The sequence below is a fragment of the Geotrypetes seraphini genome, chromosome 2 (assembly GCF_902459505.1).
Source record: "Geotrypetes seraphini chromosome 2, aGeoSer1.1, whole genome shotgun sequence".
Lineage (NCBI taxonomy): Eukaryota > Metazoa > Chordata > Amphibia > Gymnophiona > Dermophiidae > Geotrypetes > Geotrypetes seraphini.
In genome coordinates, this window is record NC_047085.1 from 177,101,489 (window position 1) to 177,117,313 (window position 15,825).

The window sequence follows — 15,825 nt, forward strand, 5'->3', positions numbered from 1 at the left end:
AACCTTCTTCTGAGGTCATTATGAAACTCTATTTTCACTTACTTTACCTTCATCAGCTATATAGTTGTGTTAGTTAATACTGCCTTCACTTACAATCCATATTTCTCTCCAGTTCGCAGTACTTTGGATGCTTTTCAGCATATCTTATTTTTGTGGCATCATCATATTGGTATGGCTTAATTTTGATTCCCACTTTCCCACTCCTTTTTATTTGCTCTTCTTATTCATTTATCATTCACTATCTAGTACTACATTGTTCATCAACCCAAATGGCATGCTCACCATTTTTGTGATCACGCTCACTAAAATATCACAATTAGTATGGAACTCCAATATACTCGTTCACCAAAAAATTTTCTTTAGTCTTTTGTATCATCACATTTCACAATTGTTCTGATTTCTTGCATTTGGATTTATCACCTATACCACATCACAATCATTTCATCTAACTCACTTGTACACTCATATGGTTGTATATTCCCATAGGACATAAGAAACTAAGAATTGCCACTACTGGGTCAGACCAGTGGTCCATCATGCCCAGCAGTCCGCTCACGAGGCGGCCCTTAGGTCTAGCCTTATCTGCGTACGTTCTGGTTCAGCAGGAACTTGTCTAACTTTGTCTTGAATCCCTGGAGGTTGTTTTCCCCTATAACAGCCCCAGAAGAAGGTTTTTATTACTGAAACATGGACCGGTTTTTATTACTGAAACATGGACCGGTCAGGTCCATACCACAAAATTCTTACTGTGCAATATATGGATTGACTAATTGATCTGCGTCACTTTTATTTGTGAAGACTTTTTAATAAACTTTTAAATCGAGATCATCGATTCCACAGTTCTGTCTGTTCTGCTTGATTTTCCCTGTCTTTCTGTGGAACATTTTAATGATTTTCTTTGGCTTGCCCTAATGGTGGACCTGGAGATTGTAGACTTTATGGAGGTATGATTCACTGAGTCTCATGAATGGGATATCATCCCAGCCAAGTACAATCTAATCTACTACTACTAATCTAATCTAATACACAATTTCTTAATCACACTAATACCAATAAGGTTCAAGGTGATTTACATTAAACATGAAACCCTGACATTAATAAAGTAATTATACAAATCAAATTTCTATTAAAAAAACACAAAATATAACAAAAATAAAAATATATACTAAATACAATACAAATGAATTACTGTCATATTAAAAAGTCTTTAACTTTTTACAAAAACCCATATAGCTTTATTCAACCTTAACTTGTCAGGGTAAGCTGTTGTAAATGAAGACAGCAGCAAATTTTTTTTTTATTTTTTTTTTGACCTTTTGGCCTTTTGAAGAGGGAAACGTCATTAAACAAATATCCTTTATCCTAGTAGAAAAATAATACAAATGAGAAAAGAATTGAATTAAAATTTCCAAGGAATCTACTTCTAATATATATGAAAAACCGAACAGGCCACTTTAAACTCGATTCATTTTCTTATTGGTAACTAGTGAAGTCTAACAAAAGTGTCAGAGATACTATCATATCTCCTCAAGCCAAAAATCAGTCTAAACTACTGTATTCTGAATCAATTGTAGCTTACGTACCATACATGAACTCGGATCTCTATGTAAAGAATTACAGCAATCAATCTGGGTTAGAACTCATGTTCCCTCTTAGCTGCACGACCATGAGCCTGTGCACCTTTTAGCAGGAGTCCATGCAGCTGTTCAGGTCCACCGTGCAGCTGGTGGAGTCGGGACCAGCACCCCTCAGGTATCACACTTTCATCTTGTACCACTGCTGCTGCTTTCCTGAAGCAGCAGCAGCAAATTGAAACAATTCATCTGTGGGACCTTCACATACATACCTGCAGATGCCGGCCCATCCTCTCCAATGCCAGTTCTTCAGGGGCAAAGCCGGCAACTCCGGGTATATATGGGAAGGTCCCACAACTGGTTTGTTTCAGTTTGCTACTGCTGCTTTAGGAAAGTGGCATCAGTAGTGGGGATGCTAGGGGGCAAGCGCTGGTATATGTAGGGTGGGGGAGAGAGAGATAGGGAACAGGCACTGGGGATGTGGGGTGGTTAGGAGAGGAGGTAAAAACTGTTGGAAATGGGGTGGGGACAGACATTGCTGGAAGAGAAGCTGGAAAATTCTGGTGGAAAAGGGATGGGGCAGACACTTGTGGAGATGGTGGGGGAGAGAGTGGGTAGACACTGGTGGAAGTTGAGTGAGAGGAAAGAGAGGGGAAATAAGCTGGTGGAAATGGTTTGGAGTGGAGGAGAGAGAGGGAGTAGATTTTGTATAGAAGTGGGAAGACAGACTCTAGATCAAAAAGAGGAGATAGAGTGCAGATGTTGGGGGTGGGGTACAGAGAGGAGGGAAATGATGGAATGTGGGAAGTGAAAGAGGAGATGTTGGATGGAAGGTGAGAGAGAAAAAGGGGCAGATATGGAAGGGGAGAGATACAAAGAGGATGGACATATTGATGGAAGGGGAGAGAGGGGAGATGCTGGTTGGAAAGGGGAGGGGAAAATAAGCTGTATAGAAGTAGGGAGACTAAAGCCTGGATGGAAGAGGGGAGAGACAGGAGGGAGATGATGGAAGGAGGAAGTGAAAGGGGAGAGGGGGGAGACTGTAAGAAGGGAGAAGCGACAGATGAGGGAGATACTGATGGAAGGGGAGAGAGAGCATAGAGATGCTGTATAGAAGGGGGCAGATGCTGGATGAAAGTGGGAGAAAAATGAGTAGATAATTGGGGGGAAAGACAGAAAGAAGGGAGATAATTATGGAAGGGGAAATAAAAGGCAGATGTAGGGGTAGGGGAGAGAAAGAGGGCAGAGTTAGTGAAAGACTGGGAATAAGTAAAGTACAATAAGAGTGCCAGGGTGAGGGAAAGACATGGATAACTGTCATCAGACTGTAAAAAGAGGGAATTGAAGACTAGATAGTAAGAACAAGTTAAATCTGAACACAGTGGTAGAAAAATAAATTGAAGAAAGCCGAAAGGAAAAGAAAGAAAGAAAAATCCTGGATAGAGACTTAAGATGGAGGAAAGCAGAAACCAGAGAAGTGAATGGCCAGAACTTAAAGGTAGAAAAAATAATTTTATTATTAATTCAGGATAAAGTAGTGTGGTACTTATGTTTATAAAGGTTAATAAATATAAATAGAAAATAGAATTAAGATGATATCTTTTCATTGAACTACCATATTTTTCGCTCTATAAAACGCACTCGACCTCTGTCTGAACTCCACCTCAGAACAAACTTACATACAGACTGCACAGAAGGGCATGCTTTCTTGGCACCATGGACTAGATTTTATATACATCACCAAAAAAAAATTGGTGCCGAAAAAAAAAATGCTGAGCGATATTCTATGAACGGCGCTCAAAATTATACATCATTTATAGAATAGAGCTTAATGCTGGGAACTGCACCTAAATGGATAAATGGTGCAGATCCTCAATCCTAAATTAAGTACAGATCCCTTCCCCCTTATTTTATAACCATGCACATACCTTGGAGGAATGCCCCCAATCCACTCAGGCCCCTAAACTTACACATGTAAATTTTATTTTAAACTAATTAGCACCAGTAAATGCTCATTAAGATCCCAATTATTGGTACTAATTGGCTTGTTAGTCAGTTAAATTGCACACCCAAATTTGCATGCTCAATTTTTAGCTCTTTTTATAGAATTTGGGGCCATGTATATTTTGCTTGATTTACATAGTTTATAATCATAAGAACATAAGAATTGCTGCTGCTGCTGGGTTAGACCTGTGGTCCATTGTGTCCAGCAGTCCGCTCACGCGACGGCCCTTAGGTCAAAGACCAGTGCCCTAACTGAGACTAGCCTTACTTGCATACGTTCTGGTTCAGCAGGAACTTGTCTAACTTTGTCTTGAATCCCTGGAGGGTGTTTTCCCCTATAACAGCCTCCGGAAGAGCATTCCAGTTTTTTACCACTCTGGGTGAAGAAGAACTTCATTACGTTTGTATGGAATCTATCCCCTTTTAACTTTAGATAGTGCCCTCTCATTCTCTCTACCTTGAAGAGGGTGAACAACCTGCCTTTATCTACTAAGTCTATTCCCTTCATTATCTTGAATGTTTTGATCATGTCCCCTCTCAGGCTCCTCTTTTCAAGGGAGAAGAGGCTCAGTTTCTCTAATTTCTCACTGTATGGCAACTCCTCCAGCCCCTTAACCATTTTAGTCTCTCTTCTCTGGACCCTTTTGAGTAGTAACATAACATAACATTATTCTTATAGACCGAGTTACCAAAAAGTTCTATACGGTTTATAAAAGATTATAAACATTAAACATAATCGTATATTTGAATAAGTCAGCTAGTCAGGTATTTGGAGAAAAGATAGGTTTTTAGCTGTTTTCTAAAATGTCTGTGAGCAACAATGATCAAAATTCTTTTCATGTACTGTGTCTTTCTTCATGTACAGCAAAATTCTTTCTATATGCATGGAGAAAGATTAGTGAAATTGCTACACATATGCAGAATACGTGTATTAGTTCTGGTCAGAAACATTTATGCTGACAGAAAAGAAAGATGTACTAACCTTAACAAACTTTTTTTTATTCCATATAAGCTAAAGCAGGGGTGTCCAATGTCGGTCCTCGAGGGCCGCAATCCAGTCGGGTTTTCAGGATTTCCCCAATGAATATGCATGAGATCTATGTGTATGCACTGCTTTCAATGCATATTCATTGGGGAAATCCTGAAAACCCGACTGGATTGCGGCCCTCGAGGACCGACATTGGACACCCCTGAGCTAAAGTATCACTGAAGGATATTTGGATGAAACAAAAAATAAAGGGAACCCTACACAGGAGCTGGTTAAATCGCTTTGAGTTTTGACACCCCCCCCACACACACACTCTGCATTCTCTTGTTTGGTCCATATTTTCACCCACTACATCCTTCTCCTTGAACAAAGTGTTGAAGTCTATGTCCACAGGCTTCGCATTGCCAGATATTTTCCCACCATCTTTTTATAAGAAAGACAGCTCAGGACTTTTATTTAATGCATTATTAATCCCAGTCTTTCTCTGGGAATTTTCTCACAGAAACATGTGATCTTTTGACCTATCCTGAAAGGCCCCTTTGTAGATAGTAACTAACCCCTCTACTACCATCCTGTTTCGAGTATTCCTTTTCCCTTGAAAGTCTTTGAAAAAGATGTGTACTCATAATCAACCACTTTTCTGCAGCAATCACATGCAATTTTCCCCAAACCATGTGAATTTAGAGCTGCTCAGTTTCCACAATAATCTAAGATGCAAGATTGATCATGATCAGGAGGATACCGTTATTATATCACTGCTGTGTTTGACTTACTGGATCATTCACTGTTGGTTGATTGTATTCTGTTGGTGTCGCCACACATTTCTTTTAAGGTTTCTGGTTCCACATGCACTACACATTCTCTGCCCTCTGGTATCCCAGGGTATTATCTTGGCCCCTATCATCTTCAATCCTTTTAGGCATTGTTGATTTCCATTTCACTGACTCTTAGAACCTAGATCTCTATGCTTTGAATGCAGCTCTTGATTCAATTGCTTCATGACTGGCTTCTTAAGAAATGAAACACAATCCCACAAAACCTAGGGTTATATGGATTTCTAGATGCTCTCCTCCGCTGAATATTCAGCCTCAGATTAATGGTAATCTTATACCATTATTTCACTCCATAAAAACTCTGGGTTGTAAATTTGACTCCTTTTTAACTTAGATTTTCTCAGTTGTCAAATCTTCTTATTTTTGTTATTCATCAGCGGTGTTGAGTAAAGCCATTCTTCTTTTCTGTAGAGCATCTGGAAATTTTAGTCTTCATTTTTAAGAAATTTAAGAATGATCATAAGAAAGCAGTCCCTTTAGTTTTGGGTTCTTTTCAGTAGAATAATATATCACAGAAATAAGGAAATTATTAGACATTCAGCAAGAAAATGCTGAGTGCAATTCTATAATGCATAGACATACTATAGAGAATCGCGCTCAGCGTTGCTCAGCAAGTCTAGACGGGTCTAAATAGTTAGACATCCTTTACAGAGTTGCCTTTTAGGTGTCGCATAGACGTCTTCACAATGTCTATAACGTTATCGCATCTCATTAATATGACATTAGAATAGCGATTTTATGCTGTTTTTCATTAAAATTGTATGCAGTGAAATGCTGGCACCACAAATATAGTTTATTTATCTTTTAATCCTTTTTAAAAAGATTTTGCTTCTGTTAGAGGGAGCAGAGTGGGATTCAAACCAACAACATCAGGGTGCTCAGGCTGTAGCTCTAGCCATTGCACCACACATACTCAAATAGTAAACTGTGTGTCAATTCCAAAGCCAAGATTTTATTCTCTTGATTTACATGTATCTTCAACACTTGTCCAATTCCTCTTTTGGCCTCTATGTTCCTTAAAGTACATGAAAAAAATATATTGCATACTAAATTCTCTATTTTTTAGTAAGAGGACTGCTTGCAAAAGCAGGACTACTTTTGAGCGTGAGTTGGACGCTAGATAGGCTTCAGTTAGGTGGATATGACTTAGGCATCACTTAGGCGTGTTTGAGGTGTCCTCATATACAAGAACAGGACTTCTATTTTTTGATGTTTAATAATGCATTACTTAAGCAAAGCACATGAAATATATATATATTGCATACTAAACCTCATTTTCAAAAGGTGAAGAAAAAAAAAGAGATACACCACTCACAATGGCTGTGCTTCAGAGCAAGTGGACATGTCTGATGCACAATCTTAGTCACAAAACAGGGGTAGGGAAGCTGTTCAATAAAATATTGCATGCAAAATACACCCCAAAAGCTAAGTTATATTTATTACTATAGTTTTGGGAATGAAGAAACATTTTTGAATAATCACCACATAGTAACTAACCCTTTAATTTTTGTCACTATTCCATACACAGTGATTGGGTGGTGGGTTTGGCTATAGGAGCTTCGTCTCGTGGTCAAATTACACAATTCTGAGTGTATGTGAATCTTCTTATACTCATAATATTTGAAACATGTGAATATATATATAGAGATCTTTTTTCTTTTCATATTGATGCACAATCTTGACATCACTGTGACATCATCAATATGCACCTAGATGTCAGAATACCACTAAAAAATGTGCTGGGGTATCTGACTATACTTGGGATTTGAACCAATGGCCTTTGGAAAATGGAAGCAGTGACTTTAACCACTGAGCCACAGGATCTTTTGTTTAGGCAGGGGTTCCTATTAGACTAATAACAAGATTTGGAATATTTTAAAAATTTATTCATGAGAAAGATAGTATTTCTGCTTTAATATATTGTACTGGTAGAGTGCCAAATGACTCACTGTGATTCATTGTTGCTTGCTTGTAATTTATAATATAGAAGTAACGATTAACACTTGATTTCTAAATTATTTTTTCACTAATTGGCTTATGTTTTTTTTTATGATTCAGACAGCACAAACTGTAATGGTGGTCGTAGTGGTCTTTGCAATATCTTGGCTGCCACATCATGTAATCCACCTCTGGGCTGAATTTGGAATATTTCCACTTACTCCGGCTTCATTTGTCTTCAGAATAGTAGCTCACTGTCTGACATACAGTAATTCTTCTGTGAATCCCATCATCTATGCTTTTCTGTCTGAAAATTTCAGGAAGGCCTACAAGCAAGTGTTCAAATGCCAAATAGGCCATGATTCGGCCATGAATGGTATGAAAGAAAATAAAAACCGAATGGACACACCACCCTCCACGAACTGTACTCATGTGTAACATTTTGCTGGAGAGAAATGGATTACCTACATTGTTAAATCTGAATGTGAATGAACTCACCAAAAGGCAAAGCACAGTCTTATTAAAATAAAGATTGTGGCTCTGTTAGCCTGTTGCCTTGTAACTGGCATTCTCACTGTTTTTCTATATGCTGTCAAAGTAGGTGGGAGAGCTGTGCTCGCTCTGATTACAGACGTCTTACAAATGCAGAATTTTCAAAAGAAAAACAGTAAAAGGATATCATCATTTACAAGAGTAAAAAAATAGACGTTGCATCTATTTGGAAAACATGCTTCTGAGCATTTATGAACTGTCTTTTTCACATGAAGATGCAAATGAATGTATGAGAGAATGAGGAAAGTTAAATTCAGCTTTCCAGTATCATATTATTCTGTGGACTGATGTCAACATTTCCTAGGAATGTGTTTGCAAACCAGAGTACAAATTATATTATAATAATAAGACTTGGTAAGAAGTGGATGCTTTCCTTCTTTCATCATGGTCAAAAACAGGAGTACAGTCTGATTTTAGACTAACTAAACATGGCCTACAGTATTTTGACCATAGCATAACATGGCCCAGTGTTTTATGATGGGTAAGATGCGATCATAAGTCTAGTTAGCTGAATCACTGTCACAGTATTATTAAAAAGTTAACAGAAATTTTCATTGAAATTCAACCTGGGAAGCATGGAAAATAAAGCAAATTCAGATTGCAGATTAAGGATTACATATAACACCAAATTTTAGACTGAAACTTCCCCTCTTGGCCTCACCATTACTATACTGCACCTCCTTGATCACCACAACTCAGTACTTCTAATCTCCCTGGATCTCACCACAGCTTTTGACATCATCAATTATGCCATTCTCCTGACACGTATTAAACACATCAGTATCACTGATATTGCACCTGCTTGGTTCATCTCTTAGCTGCACAGTCGTCGTTATATGGTTCATTTCCTCGCTCACTCATCTACCCCCTTCACCTATGGTGTTCCCCAGGACTCCATATTAGCTCCCACATTATTCAATATCTTTATGGCCCCTCTTCCTCACTCTTACACAGTTCATTGGTTTCACTCCTTTTGTCTGTGCTGACATACAGCTCCTACACCCCCTCAGTTCAAGCTCCTCTTGCTGACCTACAAGTGTGTTCATTCTGCTGCCCCTCAATATCTCTCTTCTCTCTCCTTATACATCTCCCAAAGAACTCTGTTCCTCAGATAAGCTACTTTTAGCTGTACCCTTCTCTTCCACTGCCAACTCCAGACTTCATTCCTTTCATCTAGCTGCCCCCTATGCCTGGAATAAATTGCCTGAGTTTGTCCGCCATGCCCCTTCCTCTCCCTTGATTAAAAGCAGACTGACAACCCACCTTTTTGATATAGCCTTCAATCCATAACCCTACTTCCCACTGCCCACTAACCTAGCCATCAGATTAACCTTTCCTCTCAACTGTATCCATGACATCCTGTGTGTCTGTCTTGTCTGTTCAGAGGGACTGTTTCTTCTTCTTTGTGACTCTATACAGCGCGGCGTACATCTGGTAGCGCTATAGAAATAATTAATAGTAGTAGTAATAGAGTGACACTTGACTACACATACTATAGCAGGACATATTTATCCACTCCTTCCCTAGATGAGATAATTTTCAAGCACCATTCTGACCTCATGTGCAACTTTCTTTTAAAGAAGTCCCTTATTTTCTAACCTCTGTTACTCTGTCTCTTCTGTCTATATACCCCTTTGTTTGCACCCTTTGCTGTCTATTAAAATGTTTTGTCACACATTGTGTTGACATTGTAATGTAACATACTATGCCATACTTTGTATTATAATTGGAATATTTTCTTTATACTTCTGCAATTGTCTGCTTCTTATGTTTGACCTATTCTTGCTGTACACCGCCTTGAGTGAATTCCTTCAAAAAGGTGGTAAATAAATCCTAATAAATAAATAATATAAACCAGGATCATAGTAAAATCACCACATGGCTCCAGAATAACCAGATAATACTTAACCCCCAAAAATCTAAGGCACTCCTTTTTTTTCTTACAGCGACATTCAGGATATCACCATATCAATCCTTCTAACAAATGCCATAATTCCCTTGGTTCCTCCAATAAAGATTTTGGGAGTTATTCTGGATCCCAAACTAATATTCCAATCTGAAATCTCATCCACTGTGCAACACTGTTTCTACAAACTATGCACAATCCAAGATACCTCAACCCACACTTCAATTTAAACTTCAACAATAAGAGCTCCCGCAGAATTCACCTGTTCAGCCTTCCCCTCACTAAAATTATGCCATTTCAAAAGGTTCCTCGACAGAACCTGCTCCTTCCAGGCGGCTAAACTGAACCCATGGCTAGCCCAAATTGTGCTCGATGCCCCCACCTACCTTGACTTCAGAAAACAACTCAAAACACACTTATTCCACAGACTGAACTCTTAATTCACTTGACTTCTACTTCTTTCATCACCACCCACTAATGGCCAGGAATTTCCTCCTACTCCTTTTTATTGTACTTTTCCTAACCTGTTAATTTCAATGACTTCATAGTTTGTAACTCTGATTAACTGATGTGAACCGCCTAGAACTCCCTAGGTAAGGCGGTATACAAAAATAAAAATTATTATTATTATTTCTCGCCTCTTAAATCCTCCAGCATTCAGAGACAAATTCTGTAAGAGGTGCCTATCTTAATTACCTAAATGAGCTTTAACAAGCTCATAATTGGAAAAAATTTAATTGACCTGATTATATGAAAGGTAGGCGCCTATTGTGCCTAGCACCTAAATGGGCCTGTTTGGGGTGGAAACAGAGATAGGCGCCTCTAGGCGTGATGCTCAAAACTTAGGTGCCTGCAGTGTGGGCCAGTAAAACCCTGGCCTATATTACTGGCCTAAGCCCCTCTTTTACTAAGGTGCGCTAACTGATTAGCACGCACTAAATGCTAACACTTCCATTGACTAACATGCACGTGTTAGCATTTAGCTTGCACTAAATTGATTAGTGCACTAATCGGTTAGCGTACCTTAGTAAAAGAGGGCCTAAGTTTTGTGATAGGCACCGTAAGGCATGTTTCTGTAAATAGCGCCTAAGTGTGATTGACACACCGCCAGTGCCTGCTGATTTAGGTGTCAATTATAGAATCTGGCCCTCAATGTCTTAATCCACTCTCTCCTGATCACTCACATTGACTACTCTAACTCACACTATCAGGGCACCGAATCCAAAGATCTTAAACATCTACAATTAGATCAAAACACTGCTATCAAATTCATCACTGGAAAGACAAAGTTTGACAACGTAACTACACTCTTAAAATCTGCCTATTTCATCATCACCTCACCTACAAAATCTTATTACTAGTCTTTAAAACAAGCCACACCAGATCACCACCATACCTCGATAATCTTCTAATCCTCTACTTACCATACTGTACATTAAGCTCATTGTAGCAAAACCACCTTGTCGTATCCTCACTCAGACAAATTACTTATGACTCTACCCATGACAGCATCTTCTCAGTAGTTGGTTCCAGTTTATGGAATGCCCTCCCCAATGAGCTACGCATGGAATCCTCCTTGGATCATTTTAAGACTGCTTAAAACATTCCTCTTTTGTGATGCCTTCAACTAAACCTCTCCTCCTCTCCTTCCTCCAGCTTGTTCTGGGGTCGGGGATCGTACACTCCAACACAGACCAAATACTTATTACCACTTTCCTATCCTAATCTATCTCTGTCTTATCAGCATATGTGCTTCAACTTTTCTCCTTTCCCTCATTCTTTACATCTCCACTCTTTATGATTATTATTGACTATGATGTAAACCATACTGATGCCAAAGCAATTTGCGGTGTATCAAGAAATATTAAGACTTGACCTTGAATTTATTCCTCTAAATTACTCAATGAATTAATCTTGCTCCATAATTTGAGAGTAGATGTAAATTATGCTTTGCTCGTGTTAAATATTTTCCACAATAATATTCAGTACATCACATTAATAAGTAAATACGTATATGCTTCCTTAAAGCAGGATTGCAGAACAACTTGACAATTCTTCAAAAATATCAAAGCAAATTTTGTTGGATCTACAAATCTGCATCTGGTTTTTTGTTTTATGATTTTTGGAATTCCCTCCAATTTTCTTCAGAGATTTCATCAAGCTGGTCTATCACACTATCATAGTTGTTCTGTAATCCTGCTTATGCTGGGGAAAATCTAATGCATTTCTACTTGGAAATATTTTGCAAGTGCCATCAGACGTCTGAGGCTAAAATCGTAGTAACATAGGGGTCCTTTTATTAAGACGCGCTAACTGATTTAGCGTGCGCTAAAGATTAGCACATTAAATGATAAGGCATCCATTATATTCTATTATATTCATTATATTATATTCTATTATATCCATTATATTCATTATAGCATTTAGTGCATGCTAATCTTTAGCGCGCGCTAAATCGGTAAGTGCACCTTCATAAAAGGATCCCATAGTAAATGACAGCAGATAACAGACCTGAATGGTCCATCCAGTCTGCTCAATAGTTATTACATGCATTATAAATTCATGATTAAATTAAATTGTCTTTTTCTTTATTTCTGGGCCATAGACTGTAGAAGTTCCCCAGTACTGTTCTTAGGTTCATTTCTGGTCTGTCGTGGAGTTCCCATCGAAGCCCAGCTGATCCTGAACCGAATTGCCATATATAGGACACAGACCATGCAAGTCTGCCCAAGACCAGTCTTAGTTCTTCAGTTTATACCATTCATTTTCTAATTAGAGAAAATGAATAATAAAGGTTGAAAAACTAAGGCCTAGCATGATTACAAATTGTTCACTTGTCTCTATCTTTTGGTGCACATGATCATTTTTCTGTGCAGATTAATAAAACTTGAGTTTGTAAGGATGCACATCAAGAATCCTAAATAATAATCTGGCAAAAATTACAAAAGCTTTCTTAAAACGTGGCTACTGAAGTACAGATGGGTTAATTCCAATATAGAGTAAGTCTAAAGTTATAAATGTGTGCTAACATATGTTACTGTGTGCTAACACCATGGTTACATCATGATAGTTTACATTAACACTGTTAACATATCTTATTATATACCTCAGGTCCCATTTTAAGTAATGTGAACTAATTTCTAACAAATTAATAATATTAACATGCATGATTGCAATAACACGTGTTAGTAGCTTATTGTTCAGCAGCCAGTCCTTGTCTAAATGGTTTTCTCATTAAACTTATATTTTCCTGTTTCATATTTAGGAACATTTAGGGCTTGTGGAAGGTAAATATTGGAACACTCCTAACAACCTTCATAAAACAGATATTCACTTGATATTTACCAGAAAAGAAAATATTCACCACAAACTGAAAAAAAAAAGACAATTGGTATATGCAGTAAAGAAGAGCTGAACGACATGTTCATAAATATCCTTTATTTAAATATGTTTAGATCTTTTAATCACTTCTATTTTTCTCTGATTCATTTGTATTTACTTCTGCTAGAGATTGATGTAAGTCTGGAGCAGTCATGTTGCAAAAATTAGCTCTTATATGTCATGAGGAGAAAAACCTTTACACTTTTACCATTTTGGGTGGATGTTTTGATGAGATTGTAAGATGTCCACGTTGGAATGTACTCCATTACAGCGGCATTTTGCAAAGGTTTTGATGAATGTTGGACCGTTTTGTAGAATACATATAAAGATGAGCAGGTGTGCACATATGTTTGTCTGCAAGTGTAGTGAAAACAGCATATACACACTGAAAATAAACAGCTTGAATCTTTCGGTTTCCATGTAGAAGTGCCAACAGTTCCATGCTGAAAGTAGTAATTTTGTAATTTCCATATATAAGTGGCACTGCTTTCACATGTAGCTGTCCTACTTTACAAACCGAGATGTGTAAGCGCTGCCAACTAAGTAGCAGGACTGCAATTTTAATTTTTCTTCATTTTGGAGGCAGAGATAATCAACAGATTAAAGAATAACTCCCTTAATCCCTTGTGTGAAGCCCTAGCCAAACCAAACACTTTTTGAAAATCTTTATGTGCCTTTGAGCTGGTATGAAAACAAAAGGGAAATGTTATTTCATAAATGTGACCTCCCTTTGTAAAATGGGGAATACATGTATAGAGGTTTTGTCCCATCATGCCAAACTATGTCATATCCAAACCATGGCTCCGCCATAACTCTTTAATATATTTGCATTGTATGGATTTCACATGTAAATAGTGGTTTTCTGAAATCACTATTTACAGTTGTTTGCAATTTACACATGGAAATTCTATTGTTTACAGATGAAGATGCTTCTAAAATAACCCTTAAGCTATACTGTAGAAAGTAACAAGAAATTGGTAGATAGATAGATACTGTAGATAGATAGATAAACCAAACACAAGCACAGTAAACCAGAAATGATGTTGGAGATAGCTTATTCAAAAATGGGAATCCAATATGGCCGGTGTTCGACAAAATTTGCATGCCTCAGGGGTTTTAGCTTAGTCTCCAAAAGTTTGCAAAGATATCTTGAAATTACCACACAATCTTACAATGTAAAGGGGGCTTTTGATCATGTCTCACCATCTAAGTTGAAAGGCAACAAATGCCAGGTTCACACTAGTTTCTTGATATCACTCTTTTTATCTATCTGAGTAGAGAAAGTAGCAAGCGTGTTTAAACAAGTTTGTTCGTTGTAAAATGTCTCAAGGATACTCATGCACAGTTGCGGCTCAGTGCAAGTCTAACATTCCAAGAGATAGGATGTCAGGAGAGTCCTCATATGAATCAAGTGAGAAACCGCTAGATTTGGAGCACCGTTAAAGTAATAAAATTTCTCACAAAAGAATGGAAAAAAGCCAAAGGAGATCCATGAATGAATGACTGCAGTTTATGGTGAGTCTGCCCCATCATCCTACAAAGTAAAATTATGGAGCAAGCATTTTAAGTCTGGGTAGAGAGTCCATTGAAGAGGAACCTCACACTGGATGGCCTGTGGAAACAACTTCCACAGAAATGTGCAAGAATGTCGAGGATTTAATTTTGTCAGACAAATTAAGGTTTCCCAAATAGCTGAAGAAATGGACATCTCGACAGGTACAGTTTGATAAATAATTCATGAAAAGTTGGGCATGTCTAAGGGCTCCTTTTACTAAGGTGCGCTAGCGTTTTTAGCGCACACAGGATATTACCACGCGCTACACCGCGTGCTATGCGGCTAGAACTAACGCCAGCTCAATGCCGGCATTAAGGTCTAGCACGTGCTGCAATTCAGCGCGCGTTAATGCCCTAACGCAGCTTAGTAAAAGAAGCCCTAAGTTTAATGCAAGATGGGTTCTAAGAATGCTTAAGCCATGTCAGAAGATCACAAGGCCCAAGTGCTGTCAGAAGAACTTGGAGATGCTCCATGAAGACCAAGTGAAATTTTTTTCATCATTTGGTGACGAGATGAGATTTGGGCCTATCACAGTGATCTTGAGTTCAAAATGGAGTCAATGTAGTGGAAGCACAAATCATCCCCCACCACAAAAATGTTCAAGACAGAAAATTATGCAAGCAAAGTCATAGCAACTGTCTTCTGGAAGTCATGTCACACAAGACAACCATAACCAGGGAGAGTTAACCAACACAAGAATCACTTTGTGAGAGTTAATCATGGAGAAAAGATGAGGAAAACTCACAGCAGGCGTGCTGCTTCTTCACAGTGCGCCAGCGCACATGTCACGATAATCACAGGCTGCCTTCTGAGAATGTAGGTTTCATCAGCTGAACCATCCACCCTACAGTCCTAACCTGGCTTGCTTGGATTATTTCCTTTTCTGAGTTTTGAAGAAATCTCTCCATGAACAGTAGTTTTCAAGTGCTGAAGATGTCAAGGAAGCTGTGACATCCTGGTTTGAAAGTCAAACTGAATTATTTTCAAAGGTGTTAAAGTCATTGCAGGAAAAATGGATGGAGCTATCAGGGGATTATATTGAAAAATGAAACAAACATTTATTTGAAAATTCTTTTTTTTTCCTATTGAGGTTG

The 15,825-nt window shown here is 38.2% G+C and overlaps 1 protein-coding gene across 3 annotated transcripts in view; it reads left to right on the forward strand.

The window, feature by feature from the left end:
• GALR1 (galanin receptor 1) overlaps positions 1-14,069 on the forward strand; it is a 50,124-nt gene extending 36,055 nt beyond the window's left edge. The window contains exons 3-4 of one of the 3 annotated variants that reach the window (XR_004537961.1): positions 7,458-8,370; positions 13,061-14,069. Coding sequence is in view for 1 of the 3 variants with exons in the window: in XM_033929507.1 (XP_033785398.1) it covers positions 7,458-7,775 (318 nt within the window). In the remaining 2 variants the exon portion in view is untranslated. Of the gene's footprint in view, positions 1-7,457; positions 8,986-13,060 lie in introns of those variants that run through there. The other 2 variants (XR_004537963.1, XM_033929507.1) reach the window with 2 other exon arrangements.
• Positions 14,070-15,825: the final 1,756 nt, after the last annotated feature.